At 28.1% G+C, this 21714-nt stretch overlaps 1 protein-coding gene across 1 annotated transcript in view; it reads left to right on the top strand.

Moving 5' to 3' along the window:
• LOC107441296 (uncharacterized) overlaps nt 1–21714 on the top strand; it is a 56521-nt gene that overhangs the window by 3892 nt on the left and 30915 nt on the right. Inside the window, exons 2-11 of the mRNA XM_043051918.3 lie at nt 607–1065; nt 6866–8345; nt 11855–11947; nt 12040–12186; nt 14610–14849; nt 15894–15961; nt 17850–17991; nt 18082–18212; nt 19713–19888; nt 21069–21205. Of these exons, the coding sequence (XP_042907852.2) occupies nt 622–1065; nt 6866–8345; nt 11855–11947; nt 12040–12186; nt 14610–14849; nt 15894–15961; nt 17850–17991; nt 18082–18212; nt 19713–19888; nt 21069–21205 (3058 nt within the window). The 5' untranslated portion in view covers nt 607–621. The remainder of the gene's footprint in view (nt 1–606; nt 1066–6865; nt 8346–11854; nt 11948–12039; nt 12187–14609; nt 14850–15893; nt 15962–17849; nt 17992–18081; nt 18213–19712; nt 19889–21068; nt 21206–21714) is intronic.

Genomic DNA, 21714 nt, shown 5'->3' with positions numbered 1-21714 from the left:
TTAGAGTAAAATTTATTATTATTACCTGTTGTTTGCCTTTTTTTTTTTTCGAAAATAAAGAGGACAAGTTGCAAGTAATCAGTTGTAAAAGTTACTCAACTTCGATGATCAAAACACCGCTAATTTGATCTACTTAAATATTATCCTGAAAGAAATGCAAGATGAATTGCAGCCATTAATAACCTTGGATGCTTAAATCATAATTGTGATAATAGAGCCATTTAACAAAAATATAACAACTTCTTATTTCAAACCTTTTTGACTAATTGAAATATTAAAGACATTATAAAATCAGCATAATTCTCTAAATGTCTAATTATTGCCCAAAATCTGTGGTGGTGAGTGTTATGATTGGATGAAATAAAACAGAATTATCCATTCTGATCTTGATATGGGTTCTTTTTAATGTAAATTGACTAATTTCATAGGTTTCATGACTCAATAATATTTTAATAAAAAGGTTTAAAAGTTACCAATAAGTTTTTATATTTTGGGCAAAATAGCCCTCTTTTTTGTGATTTACATTTATAATAAAGTATATTCATTATGCATTTAATTACCTCCGATGTCTATTTCAATATTAAAATACATTTTGACTGCTTCTAGATTCCAGATTAAGTAATGGATTCCCATTATAAAAGAAACTGCCTGTCACCTGAACTGCTGCAACCAAATAGAGCTCAATGTTTTGAAATCCCTGTCTCCAAATCTCCTGAAGAAGTTAAAGAGAATCAAAGATTTGTTTTGGAATTAAAACCCTTTGCTTCGTTTCCTCATGTGTCTTTTGATGAAGTGGAAGTTGGAACATCAAAAATTTGCATATTATATGTTAAAAATCCCCTTGATGTTCCTCAAACTATTCAAATTGAGAAGTTTCCATTTGATAAAGGGTTTAATGTCTCTGTAAGACAGATATGTGTTCTACCTTTTCAAGAACAAGGTGTTGAAATTATCTGGACGCCTGAAAAATCATTGAGCTGCCGTGAAACAGTTTTCTTTAAGACATCCTATGGAGCAAAAACGCAAGCATATCTTCACGGAAATGCTATCTCACCCAAAAAAAAGGTTTTTACTTTATTTTATAATTATTTATAAAGATTTGTTATGTGAATTTTATTTTCCTGTTCAAAATAAAATAGAAACAAAAATAGTTGAATTTACTTACACCTGATAAACTAATAAGTACTCTCTCTTTTGAAATTCCTTTTAATGGCCTCTTAAATTCATTATTTTAAAATTACAATCCCTTAAAATGTGCATTTTTGTTATTTTCCCACTGACGCCCAGTGGCTGAGTGGTAGCGCTTCACCCTCCCGTGCCACAGGTCTTGGGTTCCGGCCGGACAAGGCTGACTCTGCCTTTCATCCCTCTAGTTGGTCGATAAATGAGTACCAAGCATGCTTGGGAACTAAACACTTGGGTTTCCACGTTTAGCTGACCACCTAACCAGAACATCTGCTCCTGCACCCCAGAGCCCAAGGTAAAGAAAACTGAGATGGGCACAGTTGGCCTTTGCCTTCTATGGGCTGTCGCGCCACTGAGTTTTGTTTTTAGTTATTTTCCCACTAAACCTTGACCTTCATTTAACATATTTACCTAAGCAAAACTTTTGCAGAAATTACCAGAATCTACCATAATTTTAGAATCAGAAAAGTGGAAAGTTGTTTGGGGGAAAATAAATCCCAATTTCAAGAGCAGCAATGAATTATGTTATTACATTAATAAATGATAACTTAAAAACACTTCATATTTGTTTTAAAGTACAGAGTATTTCAAATTGTCTGTTATTTACAGGGTGCACGCTTAATATCTTCAAAGTAAAGATTTAAGAAGTGTTTTTTTAGTCTTGAAACACAACGCTCAAACAATGGATAGTTCATGAAATTGTCAGTTAGGGATGAGGGAAAAGGTAATAAGAGGTGTGAAACCACACATTTTGATTTAAAAAAAAAACATGAAAATTAATGGATAAAATATTTTATACATGGTGCTTAGAGTTTTTAAAATATGCTTAGTATTGCTTATTTTCGATTTTGGTTTTTTAAAGGCCCTTAAAAAGGTGCTTTTTTCGTTGGGTGTTTTCAAAAAGTGCTTAATTTTCCCTTTTTGTATAAAAGATTTTTTTCTTTCAACCTTTCACAGTTGATTCAATCACAATCCATCTCGGCGTATCGTCGGTCCTTAACGTATGATAGCACCAATCATGTTACATGCTTGGTGAAATACTTGGAAGTCTGCATGTGCCTCTACTGCTTCATTTTGCAAGATATTCTCAATTTCAGGCTTCATTTTCCACCCTATGAAATCAAACCGAAAAATCTCTCGATCTTTTTATGGTGGCTACTATAATCAAGAAAAGAGTTATTTCTCAGACACTAGTTATTTTAATATTCATTTTTTATCAGTAAATAGTTATTATAATAATAAACTCAAGAAAGAAAGACATATTTGTAAATTTCAATTACTTCTTCAGGTCGACATAGGTACTTGTGAATGGTATAGGTATGTAAAAAATTTTAAATATGTTTTAAGTAAACTAAGAAATATTGAAAAAAAGGAGAAAAAAAACTTGAAAATTTTTTTTTTTTTGCTCAATAAATTTTCCGGAATTTTGACTTGGGCTCACAATTACCCCTGATGTATTAAATAAACAATGCTTTTTTTTATTTCCTGACTTAGCGACAACTTAGAAATAAAATAATTACAGTAAAATTTCAAAGAAAGTAGAGAAACAATTATAAAATTTTGATTTAATTTTTCTTCAGCTACAAATCAGAAAAAGTTACATGTCCGTGCAGTTCATCGTCAGTCAAAAACTTTTCTTGTCATATCATTTTTTAATAAATAAATCAGGGTTGGCATGTTTTTGACATGTGACAGTTTTTGACAGTTTAAACCATGGTTTAAACCGTCACGTCAAAAACCTCACTGTCAAAAATGTCAAAAACCTATATTCATATGTGAAATTTAATTAATACATAAAATTTATATATTTTTTAAAGGATAGTGTTTCTAAATATGTTTCCAGAAAAAATAAATTTAACATTTTGAAGAAACACTTATATTTTGAATAGTAACCAAAATCTTGTACTTTTGAAAACTCACATCTTTTGTAATATTATGTATTCATTTTCATGCGTTATTGAAAATCTGCAGTGATATTATTAAGAAATTTATTTATAACCAAATTTAGTGTATAGTATAGATCAGTGGTGCGCAAATTAGGTCGCGACTCCTGTGGGGGTCGCCAAATTTTTATGAAATGCATTATCCCTGCATGCTGCATACCATACAGTGTACATATAAAGAGTGAAGCGCCATCACTCACTGTTTAATTGTAATTGGATTTCCGAAATGTCACGAAATATCGAGTCAGAAACATAAAACGCATACAAAATTCATCTGTATTTGCTTTACAACTGGACGAGACTACCAATATTACTAAAATGTCACAACTAATTATTTACGTTAGGTTTATTTTTAATGAAGATATAACAGAAACGTTTTTATGTTGCAAAAATTTGGAAGGAAAAACAACTGGAGAAAAAATATTCGAAGTAATAAATGAATATCCTCATATGATATTTAATCACTGTATGATTCATCGGCAAGCTCTTGTTGCAAAAGATATGGATGAAGAGTTGCACAACGTATTACAAGACGCTGTTAGTTCAATTAACTACATTAAATGCAACAGCCACAACAGCCGTCTCTTTTCAATACTTTGCAATGAGATGGGCTCAACGTATGAGAAATTACTGTTACACACCGAAGTCAGATGGCTTTCACGTGGGAAAATACTACGACGGATATTTGATTTGAGAAATGAAGTGTACATGTTCTAAATCGAAAAGAAACATAGATTGGCAAGCTGAGCTATTTAGTTGATATTTTCGAAAAACTTAACGACTTAAATTTGAGCTTGCAGAGTGAGAATTCAACTATCATAACTACAGCCAGTAAAATTCAAGCTTTTAAGAATAAGTTTAGTCTCGGGCAAACTGAACTGAATAAAAACAACACCAACATGTTCCCTTGCTTTAACGATTTTATCAAGGAAAATAATATAGATATATTTACATTTAAAAACATCATTTCCAATCACATTGAAAAGTTAAAGAAAAAATTTTCAAGAAGATTCGAGGATTTTCCTGAAAACGATCTTGGTTGGATTCGTGATCCATTTTCCTTTGACATGTGCAGTTCAACGCTTCAAATTAGTGAGAAAGAGCAATTGATAGATCTGATTAATGATTATACTCTTCGAAATCAATTTAAGACTCAGCCTTGCCAAACATTTTGGCTATACGTGGAAAAACAATATCCCGTTTTATGCAAGAATGCCATCAGAGTGTTAATACAATTTGCATCAACGTATTTATGTGAAACTGGATTTAGCAAACTAGTTTCAATAAAAACTAAATACCACTCGTGTTTAAAACCTGAAGATGATATGCGAATTGCAATTAGCAACATACATCCAAACATTGATGAGACAATTAGAAACTTGCAGCCACATACATCTCATTAAAGGGCAATTTACTGATTTTTGTGTTATACAAAAAGTATTTTCTTAAAATTATAAATAAAATTAATATGAGTCAAATATGATGATGTTTTTATTCGATGAAACGAAAGAAATGCTCGAAATATACATTATATTTGTGAACATTTATCTCTAGGGGTCGCCAAAAATTTTCTCTCTACAAAAGGGGTCGCGGTCGAAAAAAGTTTGCGCACCACTGGTATAGATTATACTAAAAATTAGACATTTTTAAAGATAAACATTAGCAGTTTTGTACATTAGACATCTTCTTTTAAAGAAAAATCTTTTTAATATTTTTTTAAATCTTCTTAATAATCTTTTTAACATAAGACAATACAAATTTAAGTGCTTTCTGTTAAATACACAGAGTAGTTAGTGTCGATTTACAGTATATTCAGCCTATTCATTTACTATGCTGAAAATTTAGTTTATCCAAATACTTGTGAATTTCATTTTTCTGAATATGATATAGTTTTGTTGAATATCTAAATATTCAGCTGTTGAATAATTACTTCTTGCCTTCAAGATATGCATTATTTGTATTCTTAATACGAGTGGAGAAAAAAAAATTAAGAGATAAAAATTGTTTTAAAATGATAAGTGTAATAATTATAAATAAATATAATAAACAATATGAATTACATTTATCATTATTCATAAATATAACTACTTTTAAATTAAAATTAACATACTGGATAATAAAGATATTCGGTATAACATTAAAAAATTTTTTTTATACACTTGTATCTTGTATCAAGTTTGTATTTATACAACATAACTTGTAAGTTCCTTATAAATATTAGTTATATGTTCCTTATATGTCAAAAATACATAGTAATAAACTTTTAATTTTCTTAAGTATCAAAAAGAAAAAAAAAAAAATTTTAATATAAATATTTAAACAATTTTTGTGCAAAATTTTTCTGCACATGCATTTGAATATAAATTTCTGAGATTTTAAATCTGTTATTTTACCTTAATTTTAATTAAAAAATATTTTAAAACCTGCTGATTACCTATAGTATAATTAAATTTCAATATAATGCATGGCAACTGTTGGTAGTTTTGAAGTTTATATATTTTCTTGGCAAACTTCAGTTTTTGACATTTTTGACGGGTTTTTGACGGTTTAAACCAGTATTATACCCTTGTCATGTCAAAAACCACTTTTTGACGTCAAAAACCCAACCCTGAAATAAATAATTAAAAATGAGAAAAAAGAATGCCATTTTCAGAGCCAACAATCTAATATTGATTTGCTGTTGAAGAATATCTCTTTTGTAAACACTTGTTTTTGAATAAGTTGAAGGTGACCACTGAATTCTCCCTAAGCTGGTGGAAAAGTGAAATTGGGTAGGCTGCCAGAAATCGCGTTTACCCAAAATTCCAGTTAAGATCACATTTTAGTGTTATTGAACGTGTTTATTTAATAATCTTGTACACAGGCTAAAAAAAACTTCTCTTGTTCAGATTACAAAACTTAAAGCATTTACAGGATGCTTAGCATTTTTAAAAAGTGCTTATTTTCGTTTTTTAAAAGCCCTTAAGGGTGCTTTTTTTCATTGGGTGTTTTTAAAAAAGTGCTTAATTTTCCCTTTTTTTAAAAAAAAAAATGAGATCTTTCCTTTACCATGTTGATTTTCGCTATGAATTATGCACGAAAAAAAGTTCTCATTGTTCTATTCAGCGTTTTCATAATTAATTCAACCCCTATCTATTTTGGTGAATTGTCAATCCATAGCATATGAAAACATCATTCGCTTTACAGGCTTCAAAATTTCATGATTTTTGACAATTGTCAAGAACAATTCCGTTTTTTTTATTTTTTTTTTAACATGACGGTTAAAACAAGATAAAACCGTAAGTTCTTAAAAATACTGTTTGAGTGCTTGAAAAGTGCTTATTTTTTGTTGAATAATTTGGCTACGCATCCTGATTTAGATTACATGCATGGAATACTTTCAAATAAAGTACCTACTTAAATTACTTGTATTTGCCGCCAAAAAGATATATTCTATTTTTTTATGACCAGCTATCTAAAAAATTCTGCGTTACTAGTTTAGCTCAAAAATTTATAAATCAAAATAGGACTCCTTAAGGTTTTTATCCTAATTGAATTTTTTGTTTCTGTTTTATTCTTTTACATACATGAATTCAAAAATTTTAATACGCTACACAAATTTTTATGTTTAATCTATGTAAGTTAGGTGTCACCAAGGATATCTTAAATAAGTAAAACATATAAAAATATTTCCTGTAATATTTTATTGAAATATATTTTTGTCTTTGTTGTTCATTGCTAATTTGACTTAATTTCAGAAAAAAAGAAAAACCTGGTATCCAAAAAAAAGTTCTCATGCAGCTCTTGATAAGATGATTAGAAAAAGTGATCTCAACAAGTGCGCAGTCAGGGAACCTGTTTTTGACGAGAAGAAAGAAAATGTAGACTTTTCATATGACTGTCAGAATTTTTCAAAACAATCTAATTTAAATCTTCCTTCATTTGATCAGTCTAGTGACTTTCCAGATGTTAGACGGCAGACATACACTATCAATTCTATGTTTAAAGACAGCAAGAGAAATACTGGGATATTTCGTATGCCTCTTCCTAAAGATAATTTATGTAATAAGCGAAAGGATACTTTCGTTTTATCAGAAATAAGTTCGGCTCCACTTCGGGAATTAGATATGAAATTCAACCTCCCTCAACATTCTGATAAGAAGTATGTTTCTGACATAGTCAATGATAGTTTGGAAGACTCTTCATTTGGAGCTAATCACAATCCTTCTGATGAAGTTAATTATAACTCAAATGATGTTGTAGATCTTGGCCCGAATATTAATGTTTTTAGTTTTTCTAACGAAGACATACCTCCCAATGAGCTTGCCAATAATACAAAACAGTTGCCACATCGAGAATCAAATATTAAATCCCACCTCCCTGAACATTCAGATAGGAAATATGTTTCTGACTCAGTCAATGATAGTTTGGAAGACTCTTTATTAGGAGCTAATCACAATACTTCTGATGAAGCTAATTATAACTTAAATAATGTTGTAAATCTTGCCCCAAATATTAATGTTTCTGATTTTTCTAACAAAAACATACCTATAAATGAACTTACCAATAATACAAAACAGTTGCATGTTCAAGAAGAAACAGCATGTGAAAGCATCTTTGATTTTACGATTGATAGATTAGGTATAAGTGTTTATCAAAATAAAAATGCTGATTTGCAGGATAGATCAAATGTTAAATCTTTGGCTGATGAGCTAGGTCGAGCTGGATCGAACTTTATCAATGATTCTACTTTAAATAGTTTCTTAATGAATGATAAAGAAGTTTTGTCAAAAGAAAATGATGGTAAAATAGAAGTCAATTTAGGAGGTAATGATTTTAATCATAAAATTTCTGATGCAGAGAGTAGCATTTGTGAGCCATATTTTGTAGTTAAGAAAAACTACTTCTCCATGTTTGAAAAGTCTGACTCAGGAAAATTTTCAAAGCAGTCTGCATCAGGCACTAATTATAATTTATCTCCTCATGGTTTATCAATTAAAAGTAGTTGTTCTCCAGAATCTAACCGATCTGTGGTATCTTCAACATATTTTGAAGTCCCTTGTAGTTTTAGTGAAAAGTCAAATGGCACAGTAAGTACAAATATCATGGCTAAGAAAAAAAGCAGGTCTCCACCTAAAGCTTCTGTATTTTCTTCAAAAAGACATCCCAAGAAATCACCTTTAAAGTTAAGGATGCAAAGATTTAAATCTCCAATCAAACCAAAGACTATTAATAAAAGTAAGTTCAATATAATTATATTCAATAATCACTTTGTCTCCCGATGGCAGCTAAAAAAATTAGCATAAGTGTTTATGCAGCTCATTCAAAAACTGCGACCCTAAATAACTTTTGATCAAATAATCAGATTTTTGCTTGTAGAGATGCTAAATATATCTTTAAATATTTTTAGTTTGATTGCTAATAATTTGTGCATATTTAAAGTTACAAAATGATATACAAACACATATTTTCTTTTACTTGGTACCATTTTGTTTCAGGAAGCTGTAAAGACCCGTTGCCACAATTTATTAAGCAGCACAATAATATTTTGGCAATTTTTTTACGTTTTCCAAATGGAACAGTACCCATACCTTTTCTTTTTTGACTCTCAAAATATAAAGGATAGTTGTAATCTGAAAAATATAGTCAATAGTTTAATCAACAGATAAATTAAAAATTTGAGCTTGTGACATACCAGTTTTTGCATATGTCACCAACTCATCATATCTCTAACTATTTTAAGTTTTAAAAAAAAATTTTAAATTCCATGCAAATGTTAATTTTAATTAATTTATCTCTAATTAATTTAATTATGATAGAATATTTTTTGAACTGTAATGTGTATTTATAAGAATTTTAACATATTTTTAAACCATGTAAATTGAAAGTAGTTGGTCTAATAGTTCACGAACATTAAAATATCAAAGATTTAATTTTTCATAAAATTATTTGATCTATTTTGTTCTAAATGTTTTCTCATTTAAAATTACTTTGATTACGATGTAAAAAATTTTATAATCTTGATCATGAATTAAAATTTCGTTTGATCAGTATCAAATTTAACAATGAAAAATTAAATAAATTAGAAAATTATTTTTAGTATAGAATTGCCTTTTGGTAAATGAGTACTATCATGCTGAATAAAACTTTTTTTTATTTCAGTCAGAGCAGGCATGTTTATTTTCTGCACTGTAACAATCAAAATTAAATCGTATTTGTGCATTATAATCTTTCTCAGGTTTTTCTATTTTAATAACTACGCTAATAACTAATATAAGGAAGGGGGATGGGTGTGATATTTGCCATTATTCATCAACGTCCTCTTCTAAAGATGAATTAGATTTTGAGAAATATTTTGATAATATTAAAAGGCTAAGGCAAAGCAAATAAAAATAATAACCAAGAGCCTTCAGATATAGAAATAAAAAAATATGATCTTTTACTTTTTAAAAAAAAAATAAGATGTATCGTGTGTGTTTGTTGCGTGTGCATATTAAAGGGTCGGAGTCTTTAAGCAACTTTACTTATCTATCTCTTTTTTTTTTATTTTTTGAAAGTGTTGAGCATTTTAAAACAGGGTTAGCAAGTGTTTGACACGTGACGGTTTTTACCGGTTTATACCATGGTTTTTACCGTCATGTCAAAAACCCCTCTGTCAAAAACCCAATAGTTTTGGTAAAACTGTATTTTTGAGTTTAACTGCTTATAATTTAAAATTAATTCATTTTTGGGCAATAAAATTAGGAAAAAAAAGTTGTTAAAAGATATTTAAGAACAGATTCTTGCATTTTCCCTACATGATTATATCAAAACATACTATTTGAAGTAAAATATTAGGATACTAAACAAAATTTTCAACATTTCCAAGCATCATTTTGTTTGGCATATTACATTACTGAAGAATGTCAAGCCATTCTTGACTTAGAGTTTGTTAGTTGTTACAAGCTTTGAGAGTTTTGTTTAGCTTATTTCTAATATTTAAGAAATGTCAAATTTTAAATTCTTCTTTTTAGTTCTTGAATTTATTAATAGTTCCAAGCTTTTTTTGTTTGCTTATTTCTAACAATTAAGAAGCGCAAAATTTTGAATCCTTTGCAAATCAAACTATAATGATAAAAGTAAGTATCACTATTTTCAATAAGTATATTACAATATTTCTATATGAATGTCTATCCTTCTATAAGAATACATGTATATAGCTGCAAAATCAATAGCAATCATTTATAAAGGCAATTATGTGAAAATAATATATGCCATAAGTTAAAGAAAACAGTAGGTTTTTGACGGTTTTTACCACTGTCATGTCAAAAACCAGTTTTTGACGGCAAAAACCCAACCCTGTTTTAAAATCCATACTGCTAATGTATTCTGCAAAAATTAAACTAGCTACCATCCCTAAAATTTTTAAAATTCTACTCAGTACAAAAGATTTAACCTAAGAAGCTTAGAAGATTCTGTGCTAACTTTTCGAAATGTATTTATTTAAACACTTTCTGTTCATTGAGGTTTGACAGATATTTCTTATTCATTCTGTATTATAACCAAGCATCTACATAAGTTCAAAATTTTCAGGAACAATGGAAAGTAACAGAGCACCTTTTTGCTTTAATAAAATTACAAAAGCAATTTTATTTTTAATTTAATGTGAACTGAAATATAAAGTGGTCAGAAGTGTGGTATATAATTTTATTGCACAGACTATTACTGTCAAACGAGGCTACTTTGATCCGCTTCATGATTTCACTAATACATGTGAAAAAATGTGAAATGAACTTTATCATAATTCAGTTTTAACTGATTAAAATAGTATAAAAAGTAAACTGTAATTATTTTAAAAAAGAAAATTACTTTTTTTTTTTAAATTTTTGGTATTCATAAAGATTTTTAGGGCCACTCACTTATTTTAATAGAAATGGAATACAGTTCACATGTTAGGCTGTTATAACACATATTTTTACAATTGGAATACACGAGAAAAAATTTATTTTTCTTTTTATGGTTTTTGTATGCTAAACTTTTTATTTTAACTCTCAATCAGCCGTCTCAGAAACATATGTTTGGAAGTACTCACCTTGCACCTCAAAAACATTGGTTTCATTAGCTAGGGAGGGTTGGTTTTGTATCTACCTACTTCTAAACAAGAATATCCTTTCTATCAAGCTCGATTTACGTTATGTTTACAAAAACTTAAAGGAGGTAAACAATTTACACATTAAAACAATGGTTTACAAAAACTCCAGTGTTGTTATTGGCAAAAATTTTACATAACCCGAATTTATTATAATACTCTCAAATAGTTATACAAACTATTTTTTAAGCATAAAAATTACCCACATGTCATGTATTCTGTTTGAAAATCTTTTTATTTCTTTTTTCCATTGGACCAATCAAAGTGACCAAAGTACCTCCAGTTGACAATATATAATCAAAATCCTATTAAATAACTGAATAACATCATAATATGCCTTTTAGTTTTGAAGATTTATAGCAATATGTGACTTAGTTCAAGTGAAGAGGTTATCAAAGTACAAAAAAAAGTGGAATTTTAGAATGTTCTTGTCAAATATTATTATTTGTTTTTTAAAGTTTTTAGTTAAAGGTTAAATTTTATTAAGATAATGTGTGCCAGCTACGAATTTTTTGGTGGCATGGCAAATGGGATTTGTATACAACTCATTATGACAAATGTTAAAATTTAGTTAATGTTATTCCATATTAATTTGATGCTACCTTTTTTACATTTACAGTGGATAACAAAAAACTAAGAGAATCTGCCAGCGATGTAAAGATTTTAAGAAATGTCCCACGGTCTTTATCCCTGAGACAAGAAAAGTTGCTAGGTAAGTAATTTATTTGTGATAAGAATTTATTGTTCTGACAACTAATCCTTTTTTGTCGAAACAAATTGGTTATAAATTGAATTGTTCTTTAGAAAAACTGTGCCAAAAGAATCCTTTCGCTTCTGTTAATGCTTATTATGATGAATATTGGATGGAGAAACAAGAAACTGCTTTTACGAACTGGCTCAACTTTATATTAACCCCCAACGATGATTTCATACCTTCCAGTGATGTCAAAGGTAATAATTATCAGCATAAATGTCATTTTGTAATTTTTTTTTAAATTCATAAAAAAATTGTTTTTTTATTGCCATTTTTAAGTAAAAAAAATTCGATACTTTCTTTTAATGTTATTACCCTTTTTGTTATGCATAATTTTTTTTTAACTTGCAATGTTTGAGGGTGTTTATAAAACACTTACCATTTTAGAATTTATTTTTTAATTTTATACTTCAATAAACCTTAATTAATAATTTTCAATGAAATTTCTAAGTTCGTTCCCAAAAACAAACCAAATTTTTTTAACACAAGCTTATTCTGAAAATAATCATAAACCTTTTCTTTTTTTTTTATGTTTCACTTTAGTTAGAACTTTGTAATGCCTCATGATAAATATAATAATAAAAAATTTAAAAGTCAATAGAGACATTTAAAAACACAGTAAAAATATATATATCTGCTTGTAAGAACTTCCTGAGCTGAAAATGGCTTTATAATGAAATGCAAATAAATATTAAAAAAATTATTGATGATTGTAAAGAAAAGGTTTTAAGAATTGTAAAAAATTATTGATGAAAATATATTAAACAAAACGTATCCAAAGTTTTTTTGGTATACTACTTGCCATTTGGTACACTATGTGAAAAAACTGCTTAAAGTAACACATTGAAACATTTTTTATTCAATGAAAACAATATATTCTACGAACTACACATTATTTTCTCACCCCATATACCTTTTCTTTTTTTTAATTAATGTTGTACCAAAACATTAAAAATTTGAAAAATAAAAATTATTAAAATTAATTTTGTCTAATTAATTTTTTGCAATTTTATTTTATAATTGTCATTGAACTGCTGTCCCAATTTTTGAGTTTACGACTACTATTGTTCTACTCGGTAGACTTGCAGTTGTGAACTTAAGCGAACTCCTGGATCAAGAATTGGGAGAAATTTCCCTTTGTGCGGTGCTTTTCTGAACTAGCCCCCATTTCCGCTACATAGGGAGGGAAACCTCCCACTGTTAGTCTGACAACAAGGAGGCTCCAATTCATAATCTATCTACCTCTCTCTCTCTCTACTCAGCTGCGCAACAGCCCTAGAGGGCCAAGGCCTACTGTGCTCATCTCAGTTTTCTTGACCTTGGGCTCTGGGGTGCAGGAGCAGATGTTCCGGTTAGGTGGTCAGCCGAACGCGGAACCCCCAGTGTTTAGTTCCCAAGCATGCTTGGTACTCATTTATCGACCTACTGAAGGGATTAAAGGCTGAGTCAACCTTACCCGGCCCGAGGATAATCTATCTCCCACTGAGGATATTTTACATTACTGGTCAGTTCCAACAAACAGAACGTTATTATCTTGAGAATGGAAGATTTCGTGTAGCTTTGAACTCTCCATAGAATACATGGTGCATAGCGTTTTTAAAAAGTGCTTAAAGGTGCTTATTTTCGTTTTTTAAAAGCCCTTAAATGTGCTTTTTTCATTGTGTGTTTTTAAAAAAGTACTTATTTTTCTTCTTTTCGAAAATAAGATTTTATTCTTTACCATGTCCATTTTCGCCACATATTATGCAAAGGCATGCTTTTCACATTGTTCTATTCCAATTTTTCACAATTCATTCAACCACAATCTATTTCGGCGTACCGTCGGTCCGTAGCGTAGGAAAGCGCTAATCATTTTGCATGTTTAATCAAATACTTGCGAGTCCGCATGTACGTCTACTGAGCAAGGTTCGGTGAGATTATTGCATTCTCATGGATAACTCTTCTGCATTTTGCAAGATATTCTCAATTTCTGGCTTCATTTTCCACCCTCTGAAATTGAACTGAAATTTTTTTGATAGTCTTATAATGGCTACTATAATCAACAAAAGAGTTCTTTGTCAGAAACTAGTTATTTTTTCATGATAATGTAAAGTCTTTGAAAATTATTTTGCATTTTGTTAATGTATATAGTGTTTAAAAATATTTTTGAGTGCTTAAAAAGTACTTAAAAGGTGCTTATTTTTTGTTGAGAGATTTGGCTATGCACCTTGGAATAACATGGGATTGCTCTTTTTTTCAATTGAGTGAGCAAACGGTATTAAACTTTTTTTTACCTTTGAAATACTATGTTTCTTCTAATCCTGTTTGTACTTTTAAACATTTGATAATAAAAGTTAGTAAACTATTTGTTTTTATTTGAAAGAATTATGTCTAGTGTATGTGTAAAAAAAATTTTTACTTAAAAAAAAAATGTCTTCTTAATTCATATATTTTATACCCAAACCTTAAAATTTCTTACTATCTAAGAATGACTCATGCCGTATTAGGCTGTTAGTTATCATTTAAAAAATTAGAAAGTGAGTGAGATAGTATGAAAAAATATCACTTACGGCTCCAAAATATTTGTTACATGAAATATTGGCCATCTCTAAGAAATGGAATTTTTGTTTCATTATTTTAGTTAATTCTGCTCAGGTTTGGATTGAAAGTATGAAAGACGCTGTACCAAATCCTGCTCCTTCAAAGGAAGAACTTTCTTACAAAACCTACACTGCTGCTCACCAGCTTAACCAGTTACGGAAGTCTTCTTTTTCTCTTTATCAGTCTGAAAAATTAGCTGTTGTTATCAAAAAAATCGAAAAAGAAGTAGATATGAAGAAAATAATTGTTCGTAAGGATAGAGCCATTCATGCAGATCTTGGTAATCCCCTTATTATTTTGTATTTTAATTTGTAGTTATATTTAACTTATGTTTAAATTTCTTAATGAGCTTGAAATTCCAAGTATTTTGCATTTTATGCTTATAAAAAAATTTTGTACTTTTTCATTAACCGGGGATGAGTAAACTTAAGTTTTTTATTTTATTTTTTTGTTGTATTATTATTTTTGGTGACTACTACCATCTTGTTAAAAAAAACAATAAAATAAATTTCAATCAGTGTGAGGATTTGAAATTAACAGTAATCAGTTTTGTCTGGAGCCACTAAAATCTAATTCTGTCCATCATGAAATAATTATCAGTGGTGCCCTGGAGGACTCGCAACTGATCATCGTCATGCATTATAAAGGGATGTGTGTGCTTGATATGCTTTGATTTTTTGGTTTGCTGTTTTAGTCTATGTTTCTATTGCAAAATAGAGAGCTTCATTCTTCTCTTTAATTTTTCAATTTTCTTCTATAACTTTTTACTTTTAGTTTGATAATATTGTTTCTACTTATAGATATGTAACATATAACCTATGTATTATAGCATCTAAAGTATGTTGATAAGAAGTTAATGCAATTAAATCCATGTTTGCCATCATTCTCTTACTTTCAAAAAGTTTACTTCTTGGTATGCATGTAATAGGCTGCTAATATTAACCAAATTAGTATGTCATGCAGGAACTTAATAGCATTGCCTGCTTTCCTCATTTGTGTTCAATATTTTCCTTTTTGAATTACTTTTTTTTTAAAAAATTGTTTATTGTTCTGCTGTTAAATGGAAGATGTCATAATAGTTTGTATATTGATTTAGATTATTATAATAATTTGTATATTAATAAACTTGATTTTTTTTTTTTTTTTGGAATCTTAAGTATTTTTTTTCCACTCAGTTGAAAGAATATCAGAATCGAAAGTTTTGTTTGCAGTTAAAGTTTTAGTTTTTATTTTAATAAACCTATCCTGTTTTAACATCTTATGTTTTGTTTAACCTAAGTAAATTGTGTGTTAATGATAAATAATTTTTTTTTTATTCTGACAGGTATTAAAAGGGATCTTTTGAAAATGCTGTTATCATACAATCCATTGTGGCTACGTATTGGGTTGGAAGTAATATTATTTTTCTTCTGAAATTTATAAAAAAAATTTTTTTGCTATTTATATGCATTTCTTAAAGTAACTTTTGCATGTTATATTTTAATTTTGCCTCCCTTTTCTGCTTTTTTTTTTTAAAAGAAAATTTGCTTTTCTTTAAATAAATTTTTGCTTTTTTTTTTTTAGTTTTTTTTATATTTATATATATTTTTTTTCGTAGAGATGTTCAAAAATGACAATGTGGCCGAATATTTTTCATTATACACTTCGCAAAATACATGAAAATCATTAAAATAAAAATATATAGATTGAGTTAAAATGCTAGAATTTTTATTCAAATTTAAATTATGTAGTTAATATAATTATCACTATTTAAAGACCACTGTATCAATAATTTTCCATTATGCAATTTTCTAACATGTATTACAACTAATCTAAACTTTAAATTTTTAGGTTGATGAAAATTGTAATTAGGTGCTTGCAAACAATATAAATTTTTTTTCGTAGCGTATTGTTTTTAAAAAAATAAGCTTTTTTTTTTTTTTTTTTTTTTTTTTAATTTCATAAGTGGTCCCTTTTTCTTCCCCCCTTTTTTTTCTGTAAAATTGTCCTATAGGTCTAAAATTATTTACACGATTTTCAAAAAAAGGCATTATACACTTATATATTCCTGAATAAAGTTTAGGGTAACTGAGGGTTTCTCCAAACAAAATTTTTGATTTCTTTTTTCCAAAAAAAAATAAAAGTTTTATGACTTGTTATTACTAACTGACTTGTGCTTACTAACTAAAACTTACTCCTTGAACATAAAAGTTATTTACACAAAATTTTCTTCTTAAATCAGTTTCTCTCAATTCAAATTTTTCTTTTTTGTGCGTGCAAGATATCTGACTTTTCATAAAGCTATTAAGTTTGAATTTTAATAACTGGTTTATGTATTGCACGCTGCTTAAATTCATACTAGCACTTGATTATTGCTAGATTTTTTTGTCAAAATAATTTATTATTAGAAAGAGAAAGTATTTTTTTAATCTAATACCATTTTAAAAAACTGTATATTTGACTACCTATAAAAAGTTTTTTTTAAAGTCATTGACATGCATTTTATGACTTTCACTTTGCATACTAGACAACTTAGTATTTTTTTCTCTTCAGGTTTTAGCTGTAAAGAAAGTTAAATTATCAAAATTTTTAGTATTGTTTCCCAAAATTATTTACACTTAAATAATATCGGCGCTTGACTTCTGTAAAATATTCTGAATTCTATGTTAAATTTTAAATAAGCTACAGATGTTAAGTTTGAAGTTTTCTTTCGATTATATCATAATCACCTACAGTTCTGAAAGCAATGTAAAAAAAGTTTAAATTAATATCACAATCGTTTCAGTATTATAATGAGGCGCATTCTTCTTAGTTAAAACATAGAAAAAGTGAAACTCATGATGAATAAAAAATTAAAAACAAGTAGCATCAAAAAATAAATAATAGAAAAGAGATAAATTTTTTTTCTCTTTTGGTATGAAATGGAGAAATGAACAGACTTTTTTTTTTACATGTATGTGACATGAGAGTTTAAAATTCTAAAAAGATAATTGTGGTTGCCTCAATAGAGCTTTTCAATACATTTATATCAATAATTTCTTAATGAGATCCCAAAAAAACTGTTTAACAAACAGTCTTTTAGAATTTGATGTTCAACATCTCAAATTAATGTTTAAAAATAAGTTTTGTTAGACTAACTTATCCCTCCAATGTTTTGTCTTTTTTTATAAATATAAATTTTTGATTTTTATTATCATTTCCATTCAATTTCAAGATCATTTATGAACACAAATTATAAATCTATTTTTCGTAAGTTTTCTTTTTAAAAAACTTATATGGTCATATAATCTTCTCTTTTCAGACAATTTATGGAGAAATAATATGCTTGAAGAACAATAGAGATATATTAGGTTTATCTCGTTTCATAATATTCAGGTTTCTCAGCAATCCAGAACTAGTAACTAAGTTTACCAATGCTGCAACCCCCAACTATTATAAGCCAGGTAATTCATACATATGAAGGTAAAAGTTAGAAAACATTTGATATTTTACTATCGAGTTATCATAAACGTATAAAATCTTTAATAATTTAGGTTATGAAGACGAACTAAAGCGTTTTTTGCTGAAGAAGTTTCTTCTCTTAGTATACTTTTTAGATGTTGCTAAAAATGCTCGCCTAATAGGATATAACCCTTGCCTTTTCAATAAAAGTTCTGACTTCAAGGTAAGTTCTGTCTTCTAATTTGCTTTTATGATTGTATTTCATCTGTTAATTAACGAATATGGTTTGAAAAGTGTCCAGTAATAATTAACTTAAGTACCTCATTTTTATTTAGTACAATTTTATTTTTGAAGATGAATTTATGAAAAAAATCATTGAATGAACTACCAAATATTGAATTTTATACTGGTAGGCAATCATCTAAATATGATACATGCCACCAGTAATATTTTGTATGATATAACCAGTTTTTTGCATTTCTTATAAATTTCCCCTCTTTGTGAAATAAAATGAATGTCCATTTTTTTAACTGCTGTTAGTGCTGATAGAAATCCAGAATTGCTTGGAAATTTAATTTTAGAATTAAAAATCAGATTAATATTATTTGCAAAAGCTTGGAAAATTTATTTTGCAGACCTTCAAAATAACCAATCTTAGAACAGTTGGTAACAGCTATAAGTTATTAAAATTCAAGTTTAATAAGTCTAATGTGTGTTATAGCTATTCCTTGTAAGATTCTACATTTCTATAGAATTTTTGCACATTACATTATCTTTATTAATGATATTTTGTTTTTCACAAAATCTAGTCTTTGAAACACCAAGTAAAATGAAATTGGTTTTCAGATTAAAATATTGCAGTTGAAATTTCTTGAATGAATTTGAAACTTTCCAGAATGTCTGAAAAAGTAAGGAAATGTTCTAGGAAAAGATACTCATCAAGATTGATTGCTTATGTGTAAATACAAAGAATAAATACATAGAAAGTCTCTTAGAGAGTTTTGGAATACCAGCCTTAAAAATTACAGTAATTAATCTTCAATGGCTTCTCTTTTCTGAAACCAAGCAGAAATTTTATCTTAAGATAATTTAAATTGTGAATAAATTTCTAGTTCTAATAGTACTAAGCAATATATCCAGAGCAATATAGATATTACTATTGAAAAAACGTTTCCAAGCTATTTTCTGGATTATATCACTTAAGTGGAATGCATCGCATTTTGGTAATTAGAGGCAAATTGTAATTGTTGTTGCCTTGTCAGTTTTCCAGAACTTGCGCTAAACACCATATCATTCTTGAATTGTTGATGTATAACCTTGCAAGATTATGTTATCAGAAATTATCTTTGAGTGTATCATGGGGGCAAATATCATCTAAGGACTTGTAACCCATCTCTTTGCGAAAAATTTTTAAAAAAAAAAAACTTTTAATGTTGTGTACTATTTTTTACTTTATTGTCCAAAGTCAAAATTATTGTTAATTTGTTAAGGAAGTAGATTTATGTTTATTAATAAGTTTGTGTTAAGAATTCTTTTTGATGTTGTAGTATGAGATTTTTTATTTAAAAAATTAAATACTTCATTTTTTGAAGCTGTTAATATATTTTTCTATTATGAAATTATGTGGTGACTATTTTGCTGTTATTTGTGTTAAAAGTAAAGTAATGTAATATGTTATTAGGTGGTTTATTATACTAATGAATTTTTAAAAAAAAATTTTTAGTCTAGTCGTGATATGTTGCTCAACTTTTCTAAAGAATACTTGAGTGGAGAAGGTGATCTGACTAAACATTTGCGTTATCTTGGTTGCATTGTAACATATCAACAAATGCCCATTGAAGAATTTGATTATGCTGTTAGAAATATTGCTACTGATTTGCGATGTGGCCTTAGGCTTGGGTAAAGTACTTTTTTTTATCATAATTATTCATCAATTTTTACTAGTTTAATTTCTGTTAATTACAAAAATAACCTGTCCTATTGTTACGTCAAGCGCTCAAGTTGCACTTTTTGATCTAGCTGCGCTTGTATGATCTAGTTGCCCTTTTGATTTATGCTAAGTTATTTTTCAAAAATCCTTTTGGCTGGCAACAGTTTTTTTATTTTTGTTTCTTTTTAGAATTCGTTCTTTTTTTGCCAAAAAAAAATTTTTTTTTTTTAACTTGTAATGTTTTTCAGCAGAATTCTTTGCCAGCTGTTTCTCTGTATATACGAATAAAATAAATTAGATATTTTTAAAGTGTTGTGAAAAGAATTTTTAGTTGTACAAAGTACTTCACCTATGATGTGAAATATTATTAATTTTCTCTTTAATAATATTTGTTTCTGTTAAAAGTTTTAAAAAACTTGTATAAAAATACCTATCACAGTTCTGAGGGAAGTAAAGTCTTGTATTACAGCGCTCTGAATTAACGTTGGTCTGTGACCACTAATATTTGACTTGGACCATCACAAAATATATTTTTAGAGCATAACTGTTTCTAAAAATGTTTGTTATCCATAACTTTATTTTTAAGGGGAAAAGATTTGAAACCAAACTTTTGTGTGAAACCCTGTTAATTTCAAAATGTATGACACTTAGTAAATTAGTTCTACTTATATTGCAAAGCATCACTTATTTATAAAATTAATATTAAAAAAATATAAAACTCATTTTAAGTTTCACACAATTCAGGGTTCTGTGCTATAACTGGCAGTAAAGAAGCATTTCATTAGCCAATGTGTTTCTTCAATGTTTACTTTTGCCCCTTGTCACAAATGATTGATCATTTGCAATTTGTTTTTGTTTCAATTTTGTGAGCTGCTAACAGCTCACAAAATTGAGTGAGCTGAATAACTTTTAAAAACAGCAGATAAAATATTTGTCTTCATTTCTTGTTTTGGAATTATTAATGATTTAATGATTATTAATAATTGAATATTTAAATGATTATTTAATGATTATTAATAATTGAATATTTAAATGATTATTTAATGATTATTAATAATTGAATAATTTGAAATTATTAATAGTGAATGATTATTTAAAAATCCTCATTGCTATAAAATAATAAAGTAAACTTTTATTTTATTAATGTAGGAAAGTATTAGAACTTCTACTTCATGAGTGGAGCATTCCTAACACCCTCAGAGTAAACACTATCAACAGAGTGAATAAAATTTATAACAATGACGTAATTTTGAAAGCTTTAAAAAAGGTTTCCATAGAAATTGAAGGTAAGCACTTTATCAGCTGGTTTTTTGATTAATGTTATTTTAAAATAGCTTTAATTGGTTGTCACTAAATCTGTGTGCAGTCCCATAATTATAAGTATGGTATGTTGTAAAGGGAAATTTAGTAATAAAGTTAAAGGTTATAGGTAATTGGCGAATTTAAGTACCAAATTCCGTTTGATATTCTGACTCGCAATTTAACAGCATTATCTCTTTTTCTAAAAGCATAGTACTCTTAATATATGACAAGTAATAACTATGAATTGTTTATTATTATCAATCTAAATATTGATTTTAATTATTTTTTGCCACAATTTAGGCATATTTTTTAGATTAAGTATAACTAAAGTGGTCGCCAATAATTGTCTGATCTCGACTAATAAAATTAAAAAAAAAATTTTTTTATTCTTAGTGTTCGCAGGGCTGATTGTGCTCCGGAAAAAATCCGAATTTTTCGCAAACAGTGATCCGGAAGTTTCTGGAGATCGAAGGTTCAGAAGTTTAAAAAAAAT

Source organism: Parasteatoda tepidariorum, chromosome 2 (genome assembly GCF_982258835.1).
Source record: "Parasteatoda tepidariorum strain Cologne lab strain chromosome 2, Ptep-v5.0, whole genome shotgun sequence".
NCBI classification, from domain to species: Eukaryota; Metazoa; Arthropoda; class Arachnida; order Araneae; family Theridiidae; genus Parasteatoda; species Parasteatoda tepidariorum.
This window is presented reverse-complemented; position numbering and strand designations above follow the sequence as displayed.